This window comes from Ananas comosus, linkage group 12 (genome assembly GCF_001540865.1).
Source record: "Ananas comosus cultivar F153 linkage group 12, ASM154086v1, whole genome shotgun sequence".
In the NCBI taxonomy this organism is placed as follows: domain Eukaryota; kingdom Viridiplantae; phylum Streptophyta; class Magnoliopsida; order Poales; family Bromeliaceae; genus Ananas; species Ananas comosus.
The window spans coordinates 2,817,003-2,842,820 of NC_033632.1; the positions used below are offsets into that span (position 1 = coordinate 2,817,003).

Sequence of the window (25,818 nt, forward strand, 5' to 3'; positions counted from 1 at the left end):
CTGAATGCGTCGATAAATTTTTTTTTTTTTTTTCGCGCACGGAATTACACTTAATTTGCACCCGACTTTGGATTTCTCTCACTAATTTTTAGGATCTGTTTGGTATTTTGGCTCATCTAAAACTCGGACGAATATATATATATATAGTGTGTAAAGTTATTGTACTTTCAAAAGTATAAAGAAGATGGTGGTTCCGACTTTTCTTCTTGAGAGAGAAAGATAGCATACTATTTGCTTCGTCTACTTTTTTAGAAATGAATCTAGCTAAAAATCTGAATCAATAAGGTTTCAAATTTGGAACTTTGAGTACCAAATAATCAAACCTTTCGTCACTTGCGCTAAGGACGGTCAGTTGTTTTTTACTTTTTGGCCCTTAGATACTAGAATGATAGTGCTTCCTCTAGGATTAATTTAATAATTTTTTTAGAATCTAGTAGTCTTTCTAGAGGAATAAATTAAATTCAAGGACTAGAAAATGATAAAAGAGTTAACTCAAAGTTAAAATATTAGAAGCATCATAATAACAATGCTTTCAAAAAAATACCATAACGGAACTCTATATTTATAATATAAAAAAATAAAATTATATACAAAAAAAAATATAATATTTTTTTATCATATTTTTAGGGTTCATATAATCCCTACAAATATAGTGAATTATAAAAATTCCCTACAAAGCTCAAATTTTATATATTGTTCCTATAAAAATTCTCATATTTTCAAATATATCATGCCGTTAGAATCTATTAGAAACGTTAGTTAATTATAAATTAAATACTTTATTCTAATTAGTTTATGAGATAGTTATAAATATATTTTTATTCTTTTTATATTATTTGTGGTTTTTGAAGAGACATATGTTTTATGATAAAATTTACATTTTACTTAAAATATAAACAGTTCTATATATAATAATTACAAAACAAAGAGACATATTTGAAAATATTAAAATTTTTACAAAAAAAATATATAAAAATTAAACTTTATAAAAATATATTTATAACTTACTATACATAACATGTATGCATTTAATTTTTTATTTTTTATCAAAACGGAACACAAAGACCACGTGGGAATTTTTGTTTTTAATTTTTATTATTATTTATGTTTTTTCCCCCTTGTGCGGTCAGCGTTGGCTTCCACGCACAGCGCACCAACCCGACGCGCTCGCAACCGAGTCCAAGAGGGAAAAACTTCGGAAACTTCCTCCCAACGAGCCCGCCGCTGTTTTACCGATTTTACCCCTCACCCTCCCACCCCTCCCTCTCCCGTCCCAGGGGCAGCTTCGTCCATTCACACTTGTTCCTCCCTCCTCCGTCCTCTCCCAACGGATAAAAAGAAACCAACCAATTCAAAATGCAGCCCAAGTCAACCAGAGCAGAAGGTTGAGAGAGATTTTGAGGGAGAACATCGATGGAGGACTGCAGGCCGCTCGGATTCTTGATCGGGCTGCCCTTCGCCGTCCTCGCCTTGGCCTTGTCGCTCGTCGGCGCCGTCGTCTGGATTCTCGGGTCAGTAATCTCCCTCCATATCACTTCACACGTCATAAATTATCTGTCCAGTCGAAATGCCGGGTACTCTCGCTGTTACTAGAAATTCATTCTTGTTAAATATAAAAATATATAAACATTATTTTTTAATAATTTTATTTTTTTAAAGTATAACGATTGTTTCATATAATATTACAGTAAGACATCATGAATTGTCAAACTACTAGCATTATAAATTTCCTTCTACATATAAACTAGTTAACTATTGCAATTAATAATTATTAGTCCTAATAATAATTTTTTAGGATGAATTAGAATTTATTGTAAATGATTGCATTAAATTTGCAGGAGCGCCGTGAGTTGCATCTGCCCCTGCTGCATCTGTTGCGCGGCGCTCGCGAATCTGGCCGTCGATCTGATCAAGCTCCCCGTCCGGGTGATCAACTGCTTCATCGAGCAGATCCCCTGTTGATCAGCTAGTTTTGCCCTTTACCAATTTGTTCTACGTTTTTTGTTTTCTGAATTGTGAAGATTCAATGTCCCAGATGGTCCATTGATGTTGTAGTTTAATTAACCAGATGTTGTTTCGTTATTGTTTCCTATTTTGGTTTGATTTTTTTTTTCTTTTCCCCCTTTTTCTGGGTTTTGATTTAATCATAGTATGGAAAGAGTTGACTCGAGTTCGTGCGGTGTCTCAGAACAAGATCAATTTTAGACCAGGGGAGAAAATTTTGTGCACCCATTTAACGTTAGATTCACTTATTGTAATTGAGTAGTGTAGGTACTGCTTAATAAATAATGCATTATTTTACAGATCTTGATTACGGTCTTTAGGAACTGCTTTGCTCTGTCTCACACGATCGAAATGTCGTAATCACAATTTCACCTGTGTTGGGAATTGTTTATGAGTTTGAGTTGTTTTTGATAACCTAGATGAGTTTGTAAATTCCACCTCGATTTGAATTGACATTAAGAAGATTTATCTATGAATCAACACCTGTGATTTTTGCCCAAGAGAAGCTTATTCTCCTGAGATCTTATCTACTTGTGTATGGCGAAAAGTTTTCCATTTGACATGATTAATTTTGCGTGAACAATTATGTAGGCATATCATAAGTGTTGTGTACCTCAAAGTTATATTCAGATAAGAGCATTGATTGTTCTTTTTAACCAATGGTCGAGAAAATTTGAGTAGGTCGTTTCTGATTGTGATTTCGTCCCCAGCTGAGGTTTTCTTCGTAAAAATCTGGGCGATTTTATTTTGGTTGGTTGAATAATTGAATGAGTTTTAACAGCTTGAGTATGATATCTCATAATGGAAACAGAATAAAGTACTTCACTGTAATCTGTGTATAGATGACGAAGAAGATACCAGAGATTCTGGGCATATCTCTCATGAGTTTTGCTTGTTCTACTTTTTACCGCACTTGACGCAGATTACAGGGGAGAAAATTTAAGGAATCGAGATGACAAAAGTGATGAGTTATGAAGGATTGTGATTATCCAATTGCGAACGATGAATTAGTATTTGCGACAGAGCATGTCCATGCCTATCTGTTGCACAGCTAAAACCATGGGAGACAACAAGATTTAGTCACTAATTAGGATATAAGAAACATAGGGTGATGAATTGCCAAAAAGGCTCCTCTCCTTATTTACCATACTTTTTCTCATTTACATTGCATATAAATGCAGAACAATAACTGATGAAAATTTTCACTTTTACCGACATATCTGAATGCACCTAGACTATGCAATGACTGGTTACATGGTGAAAAATCATACACTATACACAAGTATATATGATTGGTTTTAACTTCCTCTTCCCCTATATATATATCTCTATACATACAACACATAAATTTTGCATATTATGAACAATGGTGAAGCTAAGAACTCACATCATGAACTGAGGAAACACTTGATCAACCGAGATCGAGCCAGAAGCCGACGGCGACGAAGGTTGTTCGCAAATGCTACTGCTGCTGTTCAGAGGTTGATAACTCGGCGGTAGTCGAAGCATAAGCTCATCTAATGCTCCGAAGGAAAGTGTCTTTTTAACCGAGTCGAGGACCGATGAGATTAGCGGCAGTTGGTGAGGCTCAAGATTTACATTGTTGTTATTATTTGTAGCCATGCCGAGGCTACATGAGGCAATCTCCGCTTCTTGTTGGGAGTCGATGAAGTACGACAAGACTTGGTAATCGCTCCACTCCGACAAGCCAATATTCCTTTCCTCCATAACCATTTCCCCTCCGATATGTTCATTGTTCAATACCGGGGGCTGCGGAATGTTAAAGCTTTGTATGTTCTCCTGGTCGGTCTCCGGTGGAAAGGGGCCTTTTTGTCGGACTCGACAAAGGACCCAGTCATCCAACTGAGTCAGAAAACAAAGTTTCGGTTAGATGAGAGACGGCATTACCTTTAAATTCCTCATAAGAAATGATTCAGGAATAGTCTTAAAACCCCTATATATAGTATATCCATGTGCATTGTGAAAATCAGGTCACATGGTCAGCAGGAGAGGTTGAGATTTAGACTATTAGAAGTCATGCTGGACTAGATGTGATCCCACTACCTTCGGAAACTTAAGAAGCTTAGGCCATGTTCGGATGTCGGAATAAATTAGATACGAGACTTTTCTATTGTGATTGTAACCAAGGAGTTAGATTATTTGCTTATGCAAAGGTCTTGCTATCCACAATTTGATCGGATAGCATATATTACCTAATACCTATGAAATAATTTATCTTAATTCTAAATATTTGATCACACTTCTTATCTATCAAATGTATATATTTTTAAGTAAATCAAAAATATATACTAGATAAGATATATATTCATGCATATATATCTTAAGATTTGCCTCATGTTATGTTTCCAAAAGAACAATACTTCAAGGATAAGTTATGTGATTGGAAAACACTCCAAACCCTTCAATTCTTCGAGATTATATATAAGTTCGATCTCTACAAATCGACCTCCACCTCTTACCTCATCTATTATTCCTCTGATATCCATCATGCATGAGAGGAGAGTCGGTGTGGAGTACTGAAGGGGTACTTACCCTCATGGTATCTTTGGGCTTGGCATGAGAGAAGGAGGAGGAGATGGCGGCGGCATCTAGGAGTCGGTACTCGTGCATGACCCAGTCAGTCTTGACGCCTTTTGGCGACCGACCTTTGTAGAACACGAGGGCCTTCTTGACCCCTAGGCATTGGGATCCGCCGGTGGCCAGGATAGGCTTGTCGGTGCCGGTGGCCTTCCAATAACCGGAGGCAGCTGCCCTATTTGGTCGCGCGCCGTTCGGGTACTTCCTATCCCTCGGGCTAAAGAATAACCATTCTCCTTCTCCAAAGATGGCCTTGTCTGAATCGAGATATGTTAGCAAGGAGAAAGCATATATACTTCACATATTTGTCGAGACTGTATATGCATTAATTGTTATCTCTTTGTTGTTTACCAACTATCAAATATTTTGTCACTTGTGCTATGAATGCTCGGTATTGAAGTAATTTAATTTCTTAATTTGTTGTAAACGCTATCTTCAGCGACATTTGTGTTACTACTCTTTCTCAATTTCTTCTTAGAAAACAAGTAAATTTCGTCCTAAAGTTTAATTGATCTCGTTTTTTTACATCCTTAACTAGAGTTTTAATTTCCTGAAGTTTGATCTACAAGCACAATTAGACCCTTCTGTAATAAAAAAAAGGTAAAAACGTACATAACTAACTTAGCCGAACTATGAGCTATTTTGAAAGGGCTGAAATTTTGATTTTACTATCCAATTTTTTATTTTTTTTTCATTTAAAGCAGTCAACGACACTTTGAATTCAAAATTTAAACTTTAATAAATTTATAATTGCTAGAATATTATGAAGTATACTAATTAAATCTATAAAGATAAACGACGCATTTAAATTTTAAAGTCAAAGTTCGTTGACTAATTCAAATCAAATAAATTAAAAGGTCAGAAAGTAAATTTCGTTGACTAATAAAAACAAATTTCGTTGACTTCAAAATTTAAGCTTTAATAAATTTATAGTTGCGAGAATATTATGAAGTATACTAATTAAATATATAAAAATAAATGATGGATTCAAATTTTAAAGTCAAATTTCGTTGACTCATTCAAATCAAATAAATTAAAAGGTTGGAAAGTAAAATTAAAATTTGAATCCATCATTTATTTTTATATATTTAATTAGTATATTTAATATAATTTTTACAACTATAAATTTATTAAAATAAATAATTAATTTAAATTTTAAAGTCAAATTTCGTTGACTCATTCAAATCAAATAAATTAAAAGGTTGGAAAGTAAAATTAAAATTTTAAAAGATTAGATAGTTGATTCAAAATGACACATAGTTCAGATGAATTATGTATGTTTTTACCTTAAATAAAAAAAAAACAAACCAGCTTAATCTTTAGGTCCTTCTTTATTTCTCTATAATTTTCGGTTTATCTTTTTGTAGTTTTCTATTTCTTTTTATAGCACTCTCTTATATTATGCTCTTCGCGCCCATGCGCACACAAAAACGTCAACTAAGTCCTTATTTTTACTGCAAGAAGCAGAAATATTGAATATTATAGTTAAAAAATAAATTTTTATGAAATAACTCTGTTTAAATAGCATTTTCTACAAAAATGTTATGTACAAGAAGTGGTCGAACACGTTTTTAGGTTAACAAAGGTAGCTACATTTTCTTGGTGAAATAAAAGCAAGGGTGCAGCACCAGGGAGTTCCCACGGATTGAACTTGTAGATGTCAACATCGGCGACGATCGAGGTCGCCGGAGTCACCGCAGAAGCGACCTTCTCCCTCAAGTAATATATGATAAGCTCTTGGTCCGTCGGGTGGAACCGAAACCCCGGCGGAAGTCGAAATCCCGGAAACCCAATTCCATCCATGTTGAACTGAAACAATTAATCTAGCTACAAGAATAAGTCCAAGGATAAAAACTCGGAATAAGGATGCGTAGGATATATATAAAAGAAGAAGAGGAGGATATATATGTTATACAAAGAGCTTTGTTTTGAAGCTCTCTATATATAATTTCTCAAAAAAGAAGCTCTCTATATATAGAGAGAGGTTGTTCCATAGATACCCAGCAATGGGTGCTGCCCAATGAGATGGTGACACGTAGAGCATTTATTTTCGCATGTTGGATATATATATATATAATATGAAATCTTTTTACTAGACACGGTAAAGAGCACACGTCGAGGATGTGGCCATGCACAAAAAAACAACGTGACAGCTAATGATGGAAACGTTATTACTGTTACCTAATTATTATTTTAAAAAAAAGTAGTTATTGCAAAGCTTTGGTCGTATCATAAAAGTTATTTTTAAGCACGTTACTATAGGGCGAATGATCCTAAGAAGATGAGGTTGTGACCGTTGGTAAATTCAAATGGATCAAGTAACCGATTGATAAATGGGTTTTGGACACATGGATGGTTGGAATTTGGACTCTTATAGGGGAGGTCAAGGTTGAGTGGATGAGATGATTATTATTATTATTCTTATTATTATTATTATTATTATTATTATAATATTATTATTATTACGTAACGGATTTTAACTTGCATGTAGCACACCATCTTTTTATAGAAACATTCATGGGGACCAGGTGCAGTAAAATGTGTAGTATTTAATTTATATCCTTATGTATCGTCACTTGTGCTACATTATGACCCATGCTACATATTTCTAATTACTAGGACTCTACTGGAACGAAGAGAAAACAGTTAAGACAAACATTTTCTCTTAATTAATTAGAAAGAAAAGAAACCCAAGTAAAAAAAAGAAAAACTCGCCACTTTTATGTTCTTTTCTTAATTTTTTATCCTCCGCATCCAAACAGAGCACATATAATTTTTTTTTTTTTTTTGAGAAAAAGGAAAAGCGCGGAAGAGGAACATCCCTATCGTAGCGATTAATACAAAGTCGATCGAGCGCACACCATGAGGAGATAACCGTTAATTGCGACAGCGATCTTTTGGTGAATCTCCTTTGAATGAGAATGAATTAAGATCCTATTTGGATTCTCCACTGCCGGCCTATTTGTTTATGTTAGTACGGAAATTAATAATTAAGGGTAATTTAGATATAATTTAATGAGGTAATTAGTTTGAATAAGGACACGGGTGGGTATTTGTCACTTAGTTTTAAAACTCTCTTAATGATCGACCATCCAATAGAACAGGACTTGAATTGGATAAATATATGTATATATATATATGTATATATTATAGAGCTAGGCTTCTATGATTTTGAAAGTACGGAGGTCTCCATACTTGTAAGTTGTTTTTGATGATAAGACATCTGATTCGGCGATTGGTTCCGTTAGACATGATCTTCGCTATTAGAACTATCTAAAAATCAAATTTCATAATTTTTTTACTTCGTTTGTGTAATGGATGAGTATCCTCAAAATGAACGACTGAAAATGAAAATCTCATAAAAAACAGTGATAAAATGACTCAAATTTCAAATCGAAAGTATTGATCTTGCTATTGATGTTAAGTAGAATTTTTTTATTAATTTTTTATGTAATTTTGATACTTCTACATCATTGAACTTAAAAACGTATCACATCGGCCATTAAAATAGTCATATTTGAGACATTTTGATCGCTTAGTAAATGATATCAAAAAATTATAAAATTTGGTTTCTAGATAGTTCTAATAAAGTAGATTATACCTAACGGAGCCGATCGTCGAACCGGATGTCCTAGTATCGAAAACAACTTATAAACACGGAGGTCTACTTACTTTCGAAAGTACAGAAAACGTGCTCTATATTATATATGCATTAATGTTAAAATTGTCTAGGACAAAGAACTCGACATGTTCCCACACGCAAGAAGTTATTACGACATCACCAAGCGATCGACCTGGAATTGTAAGAAGATAATATTAAGTTTTGACCTTGATTTTGATTGGGTTCTGATTGGTCATGGACTGATTTGAAAATGGATTTTTTATGGGGTGGAGTGGGTCGCATTAGTTGCTTTTTGGTAAAGTTGGCTCCTTTTAATATATTTTTATTTTTCTAAGTTCTGCTTCTGCGTTGTTTCCTCTGCGTGTTTGGCTTCGAACATAAGTTATGGGGATTTTCCTTCTTTTTTTTTTTTTTTTTTTTTTTTTTTTTTGTTCTTGTGATTCCAATCTTAAAATTTATTTTCAGTTGCAAAAATGCAGATAGTCATATTCTACCTGAAGGAAGATTCAGTCCAGTACATAAAAATGGATTTGAGTTTCAATGCTTCTAAAAGCACAGAAGCTCAACGTGCTTGTGATTCTTTAATCATCGAATTGCCTCAAAATTCATGCAGCACTAATAAAAAAGACTTAATGAAACATAATGTTAATAGTACTGTATAGATATTAAAGCCATCCGACGGGTAAAAAGTCACAAATGCAAATGCTCTTGTGCTCTCAACCCATAAAAATGATGGAGAGATTGAAAATAGCATGCTGTTGTAAATAACTAATCATATATACCGCTAATTTCTAACCTAACCCTGAGTCCCCACATCGGGGCTCGATACCGCGACACCCTCAATCCCCACCTACACCTAGATGTATTACCAAGAGTTCAGATTAATTGTTTCTAATTTCAGGTTTATAAGCTCTTGTCGCTCGTAGGCTTAGATTCCGTTATCTTACGTTTAGTCATAGCTCTTTATCTTCAGCTTGAGTTTCAGTTGCATCGAAATGAAACTCAAGGTAAGGAAATGGAAGCTGCTGAGGTGCTTTCGATATTTTGAATCATTTTGGATCTGATCAGGTCTCAGCAAAATCATATTTGGACCTAGTCCACTAGGTTAGCGTAGACCGCCTAATAATCTATCCTTCATTTTATATATATATACTTTTTAGAGAACATAAAATTTCAAATTTAACAAAAACCCGACCCGACCCGGCCCTTACAAGGCAATTTCGTTTGGGGATGTTATGTACGGCCCAGTTCATGCAGATGGGTTGGGTTTCTAGATCGGAGGCTTAAAAATTAAACCGGGTTCGGGCCGAGCGTTCTACTTCTTGGGTTGACCCGATATTCGGACCGGGCTCAGGTCTAAAATGTGCTCTTTGTTCAGGCTAACTGGGCGTCAAATGGCCCAAATAAACGGGGGCGCATCTCGGTCCAGGCCCTGCTCCGATCTCTCGTTCACGGATGACGTGGTGCACGCGGTCTACTCATAAACATCGCGTTTCCGACAACAAGACCTTGTGAGCCGCGTCGACCATTTTGAGCGCACCCTCACTAAAAGCATCCGACTCTTCTTCTTCTTCCCAATTCCCCCGCTCCGTCGCCGAGCGCGCGCTCTCTCTCTCTCTAAATGTTCCTGCTACGCATCGCCCGATCGTCCCCCAACCCCACCCTCTCCGCCATTGGCGGCGTCGTGTAAGCTGAGACTCGAAGAAGAAGAAGAAGAAGAATCGGAGAAGAGGAGTGGAAGAAGAGGAGGAAGGAGATGATACTTCCGGTGGTGAAGCTTGGGACGCTGGCGCTGAAGACGCTGTGCAAGCCCATCGCCTATCGCCTCAAGAAGGAGGCCGGGATCCACCCCAAGTTCCGCCAATTCATCGTCAACATCGCCCAGGTCGATTGGATCCTTCATTTTTTCGATTTGTGTTTGTTTTGTGATCGTTTTTACCGAATTAGGTCTTATTCTTTGCTCAGATTTGGTTTTGGGACTGCGATTTGTGGTTGTTTGTGATATCTGGATCGTTTAGAGCTCGTACGTTTAGAAGTTTGATAGGAATCTATGATCCTTACATTGCGGTTTGGCACTAAATCTAGTGTAATGAGAGTGTGAACATTAATCCCTCCTAAATTTGACCATATTTTAGGAGAAACTGTTTTCGAGGGATTGAGCGCACAGCTAGGGGTTTGTGATTGGTGGTCGAGCTAATACCAAGTTGCTATTAGGTCAATCCTGACGCCACCTTAACTGTAAAGAGGGTGAGGATATGGTTTCGAATCCCAGTGGGAGACTTAGGATTATATATGCTAAGGACATGACTTGTTCAGCAGATTCATAATCTGGTAATGCTATTGTTGAGATGTGTCTTATTTTTCCTTGAAGCATGCATATTTTCACCATTTTGTTTTGTGTGTCTAACTTGTATTCTCTTATGAAGGTTTCTTTCATGTCTAATTCCGTAATTTGTAATGCATTATCATTGTTTCATTCTTTTGTTTCTTATTAACAAGTCAATTTCATATTCCCTTGAAGTAATTTTTGCATCTTGTTCTGTTCGAAGTAGTGCTTCTAATAGAGACACTTTAGTTTATGCAGACCAACCACCGCATCTCTACAAATATCCAAAGACGGATTTACGGTCATTCAACTAATGTTGAGATCCGGCCTCTCAATGAGGAAAAAGCTGTTCAAGCTGCTGCAGATCTTATTGGGGAACTCTTCGTCTTTTCGGTTTTTACTGAACCTAAGCTACTTATTTTTGCATTATGATTCTTTGCATGCTTATGATGACATAGCATGATATAAGTCATATGGCGACATAGTACATATTCTATTATACATGGGTGCTTAACAACCTGGAAATATATTGATTTCTGTAGGAAGCTATTTTGCATTTTGTGGTGTTTTCCCTATACATGCCAAGGAAGCTACTGGCTAATCTACTTGACATTAGTAATTGTTTTCTAGTTCAAGCAAAAATTTTCCATTAAGTGTATCCTCTTTTTGCCTGTGTGGTTTAGTAGGTGGCTGGAGCTGCCTTGATCTTTGAAGTGCAAAGAAGTGCAAGGTCAGAGGCTAGAAAGGAGGAAGCTCGCAGACAGGAAATTGAGGTAATAATTTTAGAGTTACCCTCATGCTAACTTGTTGCATGCTGTCTCAGGTGAATTTCCTGATGGTCTTATTAATGTTGGTATTTTGGTGTAATTTAATTAGACGCATCCTTGTATATCCCTGGAAATATTACAAGCCTACTCATAAGAGCCTTCTAAACTGAAATCTTAGAACCATCTTGGTCATACATTTACCATCTCAGAAAATCATTCTCATGTGATTGCGAGTACCATATTGTTGTTCCAAGAGTTTCCGATGGTTAAAAAAGCCTTGATGACTGATATAGGGTGAAAAATATAAGTACCTTATAAATATTGAGAACATTTGCACCTATCTGTTACTAATTGTGAAAACTTTATCTATCTATCAAACTTAATCATCTTAGCCTTCATTCTAGCTTTAAAGTGGTTTCTAAATAGGTCAAAGTATTTCTAACTAAAGTACAGTTAATTTGCATTGTTCTAACACCATTAAAAAAAATTTCTGGCAGTTGAAATTTGTCTATTTCAAGGTTATTTGATCATTTGGTAGCTGGTTTTGAAAAATCATTTAAGTTAGGTTCTTAGAAACTTCAAATGCTCTAGATTATGTTTGACGGTGTGAATTGTCAATTCGGGATGCCGTGTCATCTAAATAATATGGTCCCACAGGAGTAACCGAGTAAGTACATGGTATATGGATTACATTAGCTGTTGCGCCAGGTGTGAATTGAATTTGTTTTATAGTTACATGATGGATCAGATTTGTCATATATTGGATTTGGTTAATAGTTTTAAACACTGGATATGGAAGATTAATATCTTATTTTAAGGAGAGGTATGATATCTGAATAAACCATCCATTTCAGTATGTTATACTGGAAAAAAATAATTATACGCATAGTATAATGATGTTAAACATAATTTTCCACATGGCGAAATCTCGGATATACCTTCTCTTCTCCTCAGCTTTGCATATATATGTAGATTCAAACAATCAACAAGTCTAGCAAGTAGCGGTAATTGGACTTTGTGAATAGAAGTATTAATGAGCTGGGTGATGCTCTCCCTAGGGTCGATTTTGGTGCAGGGTTTTTTTTTTTTTAATAATTGTACTGTGATTTCATTCTGCTCTTAACCGAAAAAAATGTTCCTTCATCTTTTGAAGGCAATGAAACAAAGAGAGGAGGAACTAGCTAAAGAAATGGAGAATCTGAAACAGAAGCTGGTTGAGATTGAAGAGCATGCAAAGGGGCGAGGTCTTTCGGGAATTCTGCATTTCAAGACTGTCCATGGGCATGAAAGCAGCAAATCGGCAACGCCTGCTTGATTGGTCTCTTTTCTCGGTGAGCCATTTCCAATTTGTCACCACACCCAACCTCGTAGCTATCTTGTTATTTTACATTCTTCAGCATGTTGCTGGACTTGTCTCTCACCCAATTCTCGACACCACATGTAGAAGAGTTCTTTTTTTATTCTTATGTGGTGTCATATATATATATTTTTTCTGATTGTGCCTGCAATATAAGGGGTGAATCTTGTGCTTTGTGACCTTTTCTTGTTAATTGTAACTGGATATCCTGATTAACTTGTTCTGGTTTTCAAATGTTTACTAATCGCTTTAATGGTAATTGCTGATAAGGAAACTAGATTAGTTCTCATGGATATCTAGCATCAGAAACCGATAGAATCCTTTGTCTTCTGAGCACGATAATCAGTCAAATATCATTATCTTGCCCTTTTCTTTTGACCCTTTTATCATATCCGAACTCATAGTAAATAACTGTGTCCGTTCACTCGACAAATATTCAAGAGACTCTTTGCGCATTGATATCGGGAAAAGCACGTGGACCTGATGGTTCGTCTACATGGTTTTTTCTTTTTTTATTTTTAGAGTTTTGTTGTGATTTTGTCAGCGGCCATCCAAAGTCCAGCCTCAACCTCCTGAATTCATATTCGGCTTAGATTTGGGCTTGACGTAGCCCTATCCAAACCCGTCCCTGGTCTGCCCTAGAATCGGATGCACTGTTGTGACTCACGGCATGGCATTGTGACTCACGGCATGGCCCTGAATATTTAGAACAAATAAGATTGGAATCTGATTCCTTTACCTTTTGCCTTTTGATGAGGAAACTTTCTGGTCGTCTTGGGTGGAGTTCCACCTAAAATTTTAGGTGTTTTGGATTTTCAAACTCATGAACTTTTGTTCCTTTGCTTGGATCAAAGTTAAAGCGTGATCATCTTCACAAAATAAGAAATCCCACTATCATCCTATCCGCCTATTCTTCTTTTGTTCAAATTTCTTTATGCCTAGTTTGGATTTGAGTTTTCAAACACATCCGATATAGAAGAGAAGTGGTATTATCATTATATTAACAAATCATCTATGAAGGAAGAACATGTGGTGGCTAATTAGATCATCTGTGAAAGATGAGTGAGTTGCACTCTTCTGTTTGTTGAGATGGAATCGTGGAACTTTATGCTTTTCTTTCATGACTATCTCATCTGCTTTTTTTCCCCCTTTTCTTTGGTGGTTACTTATCGTATTTTGGTATGCATGCAATTATTGACTTATTGAACAAAGATGAGTAACAAAATTACTTACGAATTCTTAATAAAAGATTGCCATAGGAAACAACTGTGTTTTTTTTCTTGATGGTTGGTATCCGAGACCCAAGTTCGAATTCTAGTTGATTCACATTTCCAGCTAAGTTTATTTCTAAATGAAATAAATGAAGCGGGTAGCGTGCTACCTATCTCTCAAAGAAAAAAAAAATTTTCTTTTCTTTTTTTCCTTTTTGAGATAAAAGGAAAGTCTTCTTGTTGGGATGGTTCTCTGTGTTAGCTTTTTATTGTTAGACTAAAATAGGTCATTCTTCTTCCTCCGTGACAATAGGTTCAGGAGACTAATAAGTTGAGTAAGACTGCGGTCCACAAAAAATCTAACGGCAAGAAGCGCAACAATAGACGTAAGTCCAGATGGATTGAGTTAGGTCGAAATTTGTGAGCGCTGTGGTTGAGCCCTTAAGAGCGATGGATGCATCCTTCCTATCAATACGTATTTTTGGAATAGTTGGTTGGCGCTTATGATCCACACTCTGGATGGTTCTCTTACATTGCAAAGTTGTTAGATAACATCAACAAATGGTTAAAAGAATCTTTAAATTTTAACCATTTGCCATTGACTGACTCTTCCATGAGACTCGAAAATGGATGCCCTAAATTGCGAGCTTACACTACTTTAGAAAAAGTTGCCCGTAAATTTTCCAATAGCATTTTTCAAAAGGCACTTTATTGAATAGCCGTATGCCTAACACATGGACCTGGGTCAACCAAGTGCTCGTAGTTGGTTTTTATGCTTTATATAATTTTCTTGGGTTTTTATTCTTGTGTAGTTTTGTGATTAATGAGTGGTTCGATTTTAAGAATTTATTAGTTATAGATTTCACTTGATTTGTAATGCATTTTGAAGTTGCTACCGAATTTTTTTAATTTTTTTTTTTTTAATGTTGCAACTTAATTAATCCTACTATGCACCTATGAGAACATAAAAATATTTTTATCTTATCTCTCTCAAAAAAAAATATTTTTATCTTGCTACAATCCGTCGCTCCTATTGCTTTGCTTTGCTTAGGGACTGTTAGTTAGATGGTCCTATCACGGAAACTGTTGTACTTTTTTTTTTTTTTTTTTTTTTTTTTGCGGAATAATAGAATAATTTTATTTTATGGGGACAGTTTTAGGGTTGGACAATCAAATTCGTTGTCCTTACTCGGTGGACGGTTAATTTGATAGTCGCACCGTAGGGACAGTTGCTGTTAATCTTTTCTTCTTCTTTTTTTTGAAAAATGATGTTCTTATACTCTTATTTCTCTCTCTCTCTCTCTCTCTCTCTCTCTCTCTCTCTCTCTCTCTTTGATTTTTCTCCTCCAGTTTGTCTCCCTCGCCGTTTCACCGTCTCTTTTTCCTCCCACTACTTCTCCTTTCTTCTCCTCCTCCACTATCCCACGTCGACACTGCAATTCTCTTTCCTACCTCACTTGGATATGGCACAGATTGCGAAAGTGAACCTATGGCGGAAAGGATGGTTGNACTATTAAATCCAACTTTCCTATAGAGTTAAAAATTGTGAGTCAAACAAGAGAGCAATTTTTTGTATATCCTTAAATTAGATACTTCTTTGTTTGTCTGAAAATTTAAATAAATTTTATAATTCTAGAATGTATGGCATGTAAAAATTTTAACTACCAATAAATACATATCCACGTAGCAATTTACAAAGAATAATTTTTATTTCACCTCCGTATGGTACGGCGTAATTTTAATTTATTGTCCATATTTTAAAAAATTATACTTAACTATTTACGCTTAAATTATATATATATATAATAATAATAATAACTCTATCATTTTATAATAAAAAAAATTATACTTAATTATTTTAATTTTATTTTTATTATTATACTTAAATGGAAATGGAATGTCACGCTTTTGCTAAAAGCAGAGGAGGAGAGAGAGAGAGAGAGAGAGAGAGAGAGAGGAAGTAGAGACCATTCACCTCCTCCTCTCTCTCTCAGATTCCCTCCACACTGTTCCCTCACACGACTCTCCTCCTCCTCATCCGCCTCTCCCCCTTCCTCTCCTCTTCTCGTCACCAACCCCGATCGCGGGCTCCAGCGTAGGAATTCCCATGAGGAAGGTGCCGAAGAGCGGCGGCGGCGGCGGCGGGGGCCGGTCGGCGGCGTCGCACCGGGCGCTGAGGGAGCGGGCGAAGGGCCGCGTCGACGAGCTCCAGGGGATCCTCGCCGCGCTCCAATCCGCGCGCCGGGACGGCCGCCCCGCCGACGTCGCCGCCCTCGAGGAGCGCGTCCACCGCCTCCTCCGCCGCTGGCGCGCCGAGCTCGACGAGCCCTCCCCCGCCCCCTCCTCCTCCCTCCTCGTAAACCCTACCTCTCTCATATCTACCTCCCTCTTTATGGTTTAGCGTCGTGATCTATGGTGGTGGTGGTTGTTGTATTGATGGTGGTGGCGGTGCAGGGGAACAGCGGTGGATCGTCGGATCTCTCGTCGTACATAAGGCGGATGCTGCAGCTGAACGAGGAGGAGGACGACGCGACGAGCAAATTCGATGAGCTGCCGCGCGAGGCCGCTGCTGGGAGTATGAAGACGGAGCCGTTGGAGGTGGCTGCAGGGGTGGCGGATGATGGAGGGGGTGCTCCTCTTCTCGAGGTGAGCGCGATTCTGGGGATTTCGCATAGCAGCTGTAACTGGTGTTTAATTACTGTGTGTGTGCAGGCTTGGTTTGTTGATGAGGAACTGTGGTTATGCTTTTATATTCTCGAGATGACTAGTTTTCTGTTTGCTTAAGTTGCATTGGTATTCATGATATGTTCCGCAGAGTTTGATGTGAGATCCTATAGAATGATCCTCATCAACTGGGGAAATAGTTACACTTGTCGTCATAACTAATGAAAACTCTTAGTTGTGCTACTCGGAAGCGTATTATAACAAAAAGTACTAGTACTAGCTTAATCAAGGGCATCCATCTAACCATTTGAGGAGGTCGACAAAAGATATTGGCATTACTTCTCATGCTTCATGGTGGATTGGAGTGAGTAAAATAAAGCATTTTCTTGCAGATGTCTCGAAAATTTTTGGGAAATATAAAGAATTCTTACCATATATGAGTTGACATTTCTTGATATTTTTGTGAGGTAACATGTGGACTTGTTAATTCTTTGCATTTTTTTTTTCTCCCTTTAATTCTTTTGTCCTCCCTACAAGATAATGTAGGCAGGTTCTATCTTTTCTCAGAACAACATAAATGATGATTTTCCTTACAAAAGAATTGCTCGGTGAATATATGTGATTCGGGCCATGAAAAATTCCTGATTTACTGAAATTTCTAACTTTTCATGCAGGAATACTTTCTAACTCATGGGTATTTAGAGAATGGACTTTTGGGGGCTGATGAATACAAGAACACTCTCTCAGTGGGCATGCAACATGCTTTTCTTAGCTGTGAGGAAGGAACTACTGCTGCTGCTACTAATTTTGACTCTTATCACTTTAATCTACACCAACAAATACCTCACAATGTTCATCTTAGTTTTGACTCTGAATTTATTCCTGCAATCTGTCCTCCACCATCCGCTTTCTTGAGGCCAAAATGCGCATTGTGGGATTGCCCTCGGCCTGCTCAAGGGTCAGAATGGTACCAAGACTATTGTAGCAGCTTTCATGCCACTCTAGCGGTAAATGAAGGGCCACCGGGAATGTCCCCCGTCCTACGGCCTGGTGGTATTGATTTGAAGGACGGTCCGCTTTTTGCCGCACTCGCTGCAAAGACTCTAGGAAAGAATGTTGGTATCCCAGAATGCGAGGGGGCCGCAACCACAAAGTCACCATGGAATGCTCCAGGTATTTGTTCTTAGGGGCTTTTACATGTCTATATGTATACTTTAAGATCTTTGATTTGCACATATACCCCTGTATATTTAGAATTTTCATGTATACCTATTGAATGTGCTTCTGCGGTTTTGTCTTAGATGTTTCTAAAGAAGCGTATTTTTGTTACTACAGGGGTATATATGTATCACTTGTTTATATTCATCTCTATTGTAATGCCACATTATTGTTAGTGCCTGTTTGGCCTTCCATCGTAAAGAGCGTGTCTACTCTGAGAAGCGACATTTAGACATTCTGCAAAGTTTGGAGCTTTTTTTGTGCCGGAGAGCCTAAAATGTGCTTCCGGTTCTTAGAACAGAAGCTCAAACCTGAAGCTTCTGCTTCTTCTGTTGCAGGGCATTTAATTGAAAAGGCTGTTGGTGTATGTTCTAACAGTTCTACCCAAACAGCATTTCAAGTTGTAGAAGTCCAAACAAACCCATGTATAACTTTTTCTATTTTGTTATGTGGTTTGAACCATTATTTATTTAATAACATGATTGTTATGGTATCTCATTCTCTTGCAGAGCTCTTTGATCTCTTAGTTCTGAACGGTGAATCTCTTAGGGAGTGGCTGTTCTTCGATAAGCCTCGAAGAGCATTTGAGAGTGGAAACCGCAAGCAAAGATCGCTGCCTGATTATAGTGGGCGGGGCTGGCATGAATCTAGGAAGCAAGTAATGAAGGAATTCGGAGGATTGAAGAGGTCCTACTACATGGACCCTCAACCGCTAATCCATTATGAGTGGCATCTTTATGAATATGAGATTAACAATTGCGATGCATGCGCCTTGTATAGACTTGAGCTGAAGCTCATTGATCCAAAAAAAGTCACCAAAGGGAAAATAAAGAGTGATTCCTTAATCGATCTCCAGCAGCAAATGGGAAGGCTTAATTCTACGAATCTTCCAGAAAATAAGAGGTCTGTGAAGGTTAGGGCAAAAGTGAGTCAAAGGGAGTCTGATGAGCTTAGTTATTCGGTTTTGGATTTAATCGATCAGAAAGAGAATTCTCAGAAGGTATGTTCAGCATTGGATCAGAAAGTTCCGATCAATGAAAACCTTAATCATGGGCCGGGTAACCCATATGCATATTCAGTTGATAACCTAAATGCATTCTATGGAACATAAGCTATTGCACTTTGTTGGCAAGAGAGAATGTTTCAGCTAATAAGTTGGGTCACTCACTCTTGGGACAATTACTGTAGTTGCTGGCCGGTCTCGTCATTTACTTCTATTGGGATTCTGTATCTATCAACAGAAAGGGAAAAAAAAAACAGTAATTGTGCATCTTCATCTATATTAGGTATCAATGGTCTAGGGCTAATCAATAATTGCAGAAGCTTGAAATGGTTGAATTCGCAGTATGCTGTGCTTATGAAATTCGCAAAGGCGAAGAAGTCCTGCTTTTGTGGCATCGCATCTCTTATTTTTATTTATAGCTTGGATCAATGTACAGTGGTCAACTTCAAAGGGTACGGAAAGGTCTTTTATAGACACACCGACTAATTCTTACTATTGCAATTAGCAAACGGCGGTATTGGCTAATGTAATCTTAAATAAGCTCTGTTGACATATTAAGCTGGATGCATATGCATTCCATAACTTGTTTCCGACTGCGTATATACATTGGCTGTGTATGAGAAATACGACGTTGCATTGTTTCTGTTCATAAATATAAATATACTGACTCTCATAGACATTTGCGTTAAGTAAACTTCTCCTAGTCCTATCTGATGTAGTTTGCCTTTGGAGGAACTGGTCGTCCTTTAACTGTTTGCATCTGGCGGAATATTTACATACAGTAGTTTTCCTTTCCTGGTTTGTGGTCGATCTGTTGAGGGTAGCTGTTTTCATCTTTTGTATCTGCTTGTTATACTTCCTTCCGAGGGCATTCCGTATTCTGTGTGTTAAGTTGGTTGATTAGTATGGTTTGGTGATTCTTAGCCCTCAATGCTATGGTGGTCGGGTATTTAACTTTTGCTGCTGTGTTTAAACTTTAAACTTTGTGTGGTACTTGGGTTACATCACTTAATACCTCTCCTCAATCTCTCGTTTTTTCTTCCTGTACCTTTCTCCTTTAATCTTCTCTATTACCTTTCTTTTCCTTTTTTTTTTAGTAGATACTAAAGTTTAGACGACCGAATATAATCCGAGTCTTAAAATGGTGCGTCTGATGAGTTGGTTGATCCACGTCCACGGGACCAGCGACCGGACCGCTTCGCCGGTTCAATTTAAAATTCCGGTCCGGGATGCCCTTACGNAACAGAAAGGGAAAAAAAAAACAGTAATTGTGTATCTTCATCTATATTAGGTATCAATGGTCTAGGGCTAATCAAATAATTGCAGAAGCTTGAAATGGTTGAATTCGCAGTATGCTGTGCTTATGAAATTCGCAAAGGCGAAGAAGTCCTGCTTTTGTGGCATCGCGTCTCTTATTTTTATTTATAGCTTGGATCAATGTACAGTGGTCAACTTCGAAGGGTACGGATAGGTCTTTTATAGACACACCAACTAATTCTTACTATTGCAATTAGCAAACGGCGGCATTGGCTAATATAATCTTAAATAAGCTCTGTTGAGATATTAAGCTGGATGCATATGCATTCCATAACTTGTTTCCGACTGCGTGTATACATTGGCTGTGTATGAGAAATATGACGCTGCATTGTTTCTGTTCATAAATATAAATATAATGAAACTCTCATATACATTTGCGTAAGTAAATTTCTCCTAGTCCTATCTGATGTAGTTTGCCTTTGGAGGAGCTGGTCGTCCTTTAACTGTTGCATCTGGCGGAATGTTTACATACAGTAGTTTTCCTTTCCTGGTTTGTGGTCGATAGGTACGAGGGTAGCTGTTTTCATCTTTTGTATCTGCTTGTTATACTTGCTTCCGAGGGCATTCCCTATTGTGTTAAGTTGGTTGATTAGTATGGGTTGGCGATTCTTTGGCTTCTAAAATTGCTTTACTACTATGAGAAGGAGAGTCATATATTCGGTAAATAAAAAAGTATCAAGTTCTTTAATGTGAGACCAAGCTTATGTAATTCTTAGCCCTCAATGCTATGGTGGTCGGGTATTTAATTTTAGCTGCTGTGTTTAAACTTTAAACATTGTGTGGTACTTGGGTTACATCGCTTAATACATCTCCTCAACTTCGCTTCCATCTCTTTTCCTTTCTTCTTCATCCTCCTGTACTCCTCTCTTTTTTTTTCTGTATCTTTCTCTTTTATCTTCTCTATTGCCTTTCCTTTTAGGGTTTTCTGTTTTTTCCCCTGTTTTTTTTTACCGGATACTAAAATGGTGCGTCTGATGAGTTGGTTGATCCACGTCCACGGGACCAGCGACCGGACCGCTTCGCCGGTTCAATTAAAAATTCCGGTCCGGGATGCCCTTACGAAAGGAGGAAACCCCCGTCCGAACTCTCTCACCCGCCGTTCCCACATTTCCCGATGCCACCCTCCTCCCCCCTCCTCCTCCGCTCTCCCACTCCCCCTCTGCTTCTTCTTCTTCCCCGACACTTCCTCTTCTCCCCACTCCCCACCTCCTCCTCCTCCTCCTCCTCCTCCTCCACTCTCTCCCTCCGAACCCTTCTCCCCCATCCTCTCCTCTCCCCACTTCGCCCCCTCCGCCGCCGCCGCCGCCGTTCCTGCTCCGCCGCCGCCGCCGACCAGGACCTACTCCAAGCCCTCGTCGGAGCCTCCGACGCCGCCGGCGACGAGCCGCGCAGCCACCTCCCCGCCCTCCGATCCTACGAGGGCGACCTCGCCTCCCTTACCCTAACTGGCGCCGTCGCCCACGACCAGGCCCTCACTGCCGCCGCCGCCGACGGCGGCGCCGCCGCCGAGGAGCACCTCTCCTCCGGCGCTGACGCCATGATTGTCGAGACCGTGTTCCCCGGGAGCCCCGACGAGCGCAGCACCGTCTCCACTCGGTTGGTCGGTCCCGCACCCGCACCCGCACCCGATCCCCATTTCCTCTTCCAATTTAGGGTTTTGTTTCGATCGTGTTTCGAACGTAATTAGGGTTCTTTCGCAGTTCTTGCCGGCGAAGAAGGTGAGGGAGAAGGCCAAGAAGCTACGGAGAACTCTCGCTGCGGATGTCCTGTCGGGGAGTTCCACTAATCCGATGGCGAAGAACATCCTCGCTATGACCTTCCGGCAAGTCGTCATGGAGCGGCTTTGGAGCTTCCGGCTTTCGATCTTCTCACCGGGAACCGAGAGGGACATGGAAGATCTCGCTAAACCTCGTGAGGTCTTAATGCAACTTCCAGAGCCCTATATTATTCGAAAGAGTCGCATTAATGTACTGATCACCTTGCTCAACAGGTGATAACGGATTTCGTCCTGAGCTCTTCAGATGAAAGGGTTCTTTCCGCACTTGCCGAAGCTGTTTGTTCTTGTGCCGTTGCGAGTAATGAGAAAAACTACCTTGGAAGTGCGGGCGGTTTGTTTTCGAATAATACGTTCGGTTGGCTTCAGAAACCACAGAGGAACTGCTCTCTTGATTCTTCTGTTTGCGTATATAGGATTCCTGAGGGCGAAGTAGTGAAGAGTGCGATGAAACAGTTGGAGAGATTTAATCTGGTGAAGGGGGATTCTTCGTGTCGGGAGCGGATATTGAAGCACCGCTGGTGGCCGCCACCTTACTACAAGAGGTTGGAGAAAATGGGGGGTTCCGGATTTGTTGCTTGGACAAATGAGTTTATCCCTGCTTACAGGCTACAAATTGATGCCAATGTATATAAGGAGATGAAGCTTGAAGGTTGGCAGGAATTGACTCAGAATAGGTGGGAAGCTCTTTTAACCCACTCCCAAATGGTATAATTAATTCTTCCTTTTGTATTTACAAAGAACTTTTTGAATCATTTCTTAAATCACTGAATATGCTCTATTAGTTTATCATTAACAAACTGATTACTTGATTGGCTTTTTATAGTTGAGAAATCATCAGTTCTGTGCTTTCCATAAATATTTTATTAGACAAATAGTGAGGACCCTTGCTGGAGATCCTTGATTGTTATGTTCTTTCCTTGAATAGTTCGAAAAAGTTTGTTTTCCTTGCATGCTCTGATTATTGGATATTATTACATTGCAGATGGAATTGGGAAACATTCTTGACATGTATTACGAAGATCAGTTCACACTACCAGAGAAACAACTTTCGTGTGGCTTGATTTCGGATCCATCAAATATTCCAAAAAAAAATGTGAGTCGAACTTTATTTATTTTAAGAGTTCATTTTGTTTCATGTGCTTATCTGAACAAACTTAGACTACCATAAACGAGAGAGATTACATATATGCTCCTGAAAAATTACCTACTTATGCATATAGATATATCCATGCAAAATCTGGATTTTCGTAAATGGCCTTCGAAAACTCGATTCCTCATTCATGTACCCTTGTAATAGGAAAATGCATTATAAAAGCTTTTCTAATTCGAGACCAACTTCCCGCATCAATTGATTACATCCAAAATTAAGATAAAGGGTATTTTGAAAGAAACTGTATGGCAATGTTGATGTCTACAATAGTTAGGTCCTTGGGTGAGTGGATGTCTACAGTATTGCATTGTTAACAAGAGATTAACACGACTTAACTAGAATAGTCTTCAAAACCAACTTCTGGCTACTTTCTCCATCATTTGCCCTGTATCATCATCTAGTTGACCATCATAGTTATTTCATTTCTTATGCATTCATATTTCATAAGAAGTTATGTTTCTTTCTGCAGAGCTCCTTGAAGACTTTGTTTGCTGCAGTTGCTGTTGGATGTGTTGCCGTTTTTGTCGGTATTGCTGCCCAATTATATTGGCCGCATGTCCTCAGGGTCAAAAAAGCTTCAGAAGCAAATAATTATGTTTTACCATCTGAAACTTATTGTTGTGATCTCCAAACTCTTGATGCAGCTGAGGTATGTTACTTGATTCAAGTAATAATCAATTTGGAAGATCGTCTACCAATACTTCTATCCTTAGCTCATTTTTGCTTATTGTGTTTTGAATATTGAAATTTTATCTGAGACTAATTTCAATGCAGTAATTTACTTGAAGAAAAAAGTTCTTTGCTGGAGAACTTCATGCTAACGAAAGAAAAGAATGTACTTGACAGTTTACTTCTTTGATTGACAGTTGGAAACTTCCTGCATATATGTTGTGAAGACGATAAAAGATGCGCTTGGTTGGCCTGGTGATATTATGTTCGATGCAAATATTGGTGCCTGGATTGGAATGCTTCCTAGCTACTTGAGGAGCTTAGATCTTGATTCTAGGGGAGAAAATCGAGCTCATGTGGATTTACCTAATAGTATATCTTCTCATTCGGGAACAAACAAATTGGATGCACCTGATAGTATATCTTCTCATTCAGAAACAAATAATTTAGATGCTCACGCAATTGGACAAGATATTGCTAGCTTTCAGGTACCTTTGGCCACTTGTTTTCTTTTCTCTGCACTTTTCCTTTTCTACCTGAATTACATAGTTTAGTGCATGTTTGGCACTTCTCCTTTCAATTTTTTGGTGATTTAAGGCACTTAGGGATGGTTTTCCTAGATTTTGCATGTAGATTCTTTCCAGGCTCTAAATTCGTGGGTTTTATTGGGCGAGGAAAAGAAATGAAGACATAGCAGTTACTTGTTTTATATCTTTGTTTTCATAAAAGAAAGATGAAATTTGGAAAATTTTCTAAGAATAACAGGGTTAGATCAATCTATTGCTAGGACACCTTACATTGCAGAGAACTTGATGGGAGAAAAAGACAAAAACAATGCGAAGCATGCTGTCCACATGTGATTGTTTTTGTTGAAAATATTGACCATTGATGCATGTCATCTTTACTTTTCTTTTTTCCGGTTGCTGTTTTAAGTATTTCACATACTTCATCCAGGTGGTCTTGTCAGGAGATGGTAAGATTGTTGGTTTTCAGCCGACAAGCCGTGTAGCTGTCAATCAATGGGCATCCAACCCCCTAGCCGAGATCTTGTATGGGGGACGGAAGCTTTCTCCTGGTATGTTTAAAGTTTGTTACTTCAGCGTTATCTCTGGTTAACATGGAAAACTAATCATTTCAACCTGTAACTTTTTACAGGTATTTTAGAGCCAAATCTCCATATTCCGTGCCCAAGTAAAGTGATTCTAATTGAACTGTTGGTGTCAACAAATACCGAATCCCCTTTTGCATTGGCAAGGCCGATTTATCAACCACACTAAGTGAGATTAAGCTTGCCCCTTTTGAATAATTTTACTTTTTATTTTCTACATTCCCATTCATGCGCTTTTAACTAAACTAGCTAATTGCATTAAAAGAAAAAAGAAAAAAAAAAACTTGTCTTCCTTGTAATAACCCTTTTTCCATCCTCACTAGGAGCTACAACATCTGCATATTTTGCAGGTGGGATAGTTGATTTAACTGATGTTCTAATAGAAATCAACAGGCTCCACTGTTCAGAAGGAAATGATTGTGGTTCACAAATACAACCCAACGTGTTCATAAGAAGAAGAGAAGGTTTACTACTTTCGGCTTATTTTCCGAAGGGTAGCACTGAATAGCGATCTATACAACAGTCGAGATGGGGAAGATGAATAAACCACTAATTGCTTGAACTAATGCATCGGAACATTGGTCATTTCGGTAGGATCTTATTCCTTCCGAAATGTCTGATCATTCTTCAGGTCTGTTGTGCGTGTTGTGGGAAGACTTGAGCATGTTACCTGAAAAGTTGGGGAGAGGCCAAATTCTTATTGTGCCCATTTTTATTTCGTTCACAAACGGTTTCCAGTTTGCAAAAGAGAGATCGAAATTCCAAGCTGTCGATCTTTGTTCTTCATATGCCATTTAGGTTTTTGATCCTGCCATATATAATCTTTAATTCCCGATGTAATTTTGTTATGCACTGTGGGTTTTACTTGTTATGTATGTTCAGTGCTAGTTTTGGCGATTTGGCTCGAGTTATTCTACAATCATAAGTTGATCCAAGTGTTGAGCTTGCTTGTTTTTATTTTTCTGTATTTTTGTTCATTTTCCTCATGCCATCATCTCCTTTAACCATATTCTTTTTGTTGATACTG

General features: G+C 38.3%; 5 protein-coding genes across 7 annotated transcripts; 4 read left to right on the forward strand and 1 right to left on the reverse strand.

Annotated features, from left to right (window-relative positions):
- Positions 1,341–2,327, forward strand: LOC109718142. Its single transcript, XM_020244165.1, has 2 exons — positions 1,341–1,511; positions 1,839–2,327. The coding sequence occupies exons 1-2, from the start codon at positions 1,414–1,416 to the stop codon at positions 1,960–1,962; spliced, it is 222 nt and encodes a 73-aa protein (XP_020099754.1). The 5' UTR covers positions 1,341–1,413; the 3' UTR covers positions 1,963–2,327.
- On the reverse strand, positions 3,059–6,448 carry LOC109718140 (NAC transcription factor 56-like). The gene is made up of 3 exons (XM_020244162.1): positions 6,231–6,448; positions 4,558–4,859; positions 3,059–3,867 (listed from the first exon to the last, which is right to left on the reverse strand). The coding sequence occupies exons 1-3, from the start codon at positions 6,403–6,405 to the stop codon at positions 3,388–3,390; spliced, it is 957 nt and encodes a 318-aa protein (XP_020099751.1). The 5' UTR covers positions 6,406–6,448; the 3' UTR covers positions 3,059–3,387.
- Positions 9,751–12,892, forward strand: LOC109718141 (OPA3-like protein). Its single transcript, XM_020244164.1, has 4 exons — positions 9,751–10,109; positions 10,809–10,943; positions 11,237–11,323; positions 12,471–12,892. The coding sequence occupies exons 1-4, from the start codon at positions 9,981–9,983 to the stop codon at positions 12,630–12,632; spliced, it is 513 nt and encodes a 170-aa protein (XP_020099753.1). The 5' UTR covers positions 9,751–9,980; the 3' UTR covers positions 12,633–12,892.
- Positions 15,792–19,459, forward strand: LOC109718139 (transcription factor VOZ1-like). The gene is made up of 4 exons (XM_020244161.1): positions 15,792–16,241; positions 16,340–16,531; positions 17,224–17,722; positions 18,277–19,459. Exons 1-4 carry the CDS (start codon positions 15,993–15,995, stop codon positions 18,876–18,878), a joined length of 1,542 nt encoding a protein of 513 aa, XP_020099750.1. The 5' UTR covers positions 15,792–15,992; the 3' UTR covers positions 18,879–19,459.
- On the forward strand, positions 21,050–25,748 carry LOC109718190. 3 transcript variants are annotated; one of them, XM_020244255.1, is made up of 9 exons: positions 21,050–21,687; positions 21,788–22,003; positions 22,078–22,569; positions 22,847–22,957; positions 23,484–23,663; positions 23,881–24,171; positions 24,638–24,758; positions 24,839–24,960; positions 25,142–25,748. In XM_020244255.1, the coding sequence occupies exons 1-8, from the start codon at positions 21,202–21,204 to the stop codon at positions 24,958–24,960; spliced, it is 2,019 nt and encodes a 672-aa protein (XP_020099844.1). In that variant the 5' UTR covers positions 21,050–21,201; the 3' UTR covers positions 25,142–25,748. The 3 variants fall into 3 exon arrangements, with proteins under 3 accessions (XP_020099844.1, XP_020099845.1, XP_020099846.1); XM_020244256.1 differs by having other exon boundaries at positions 25,175–25,748; XM_020244257.1 differs by having other exon boundaries at positions 25,185–25,748.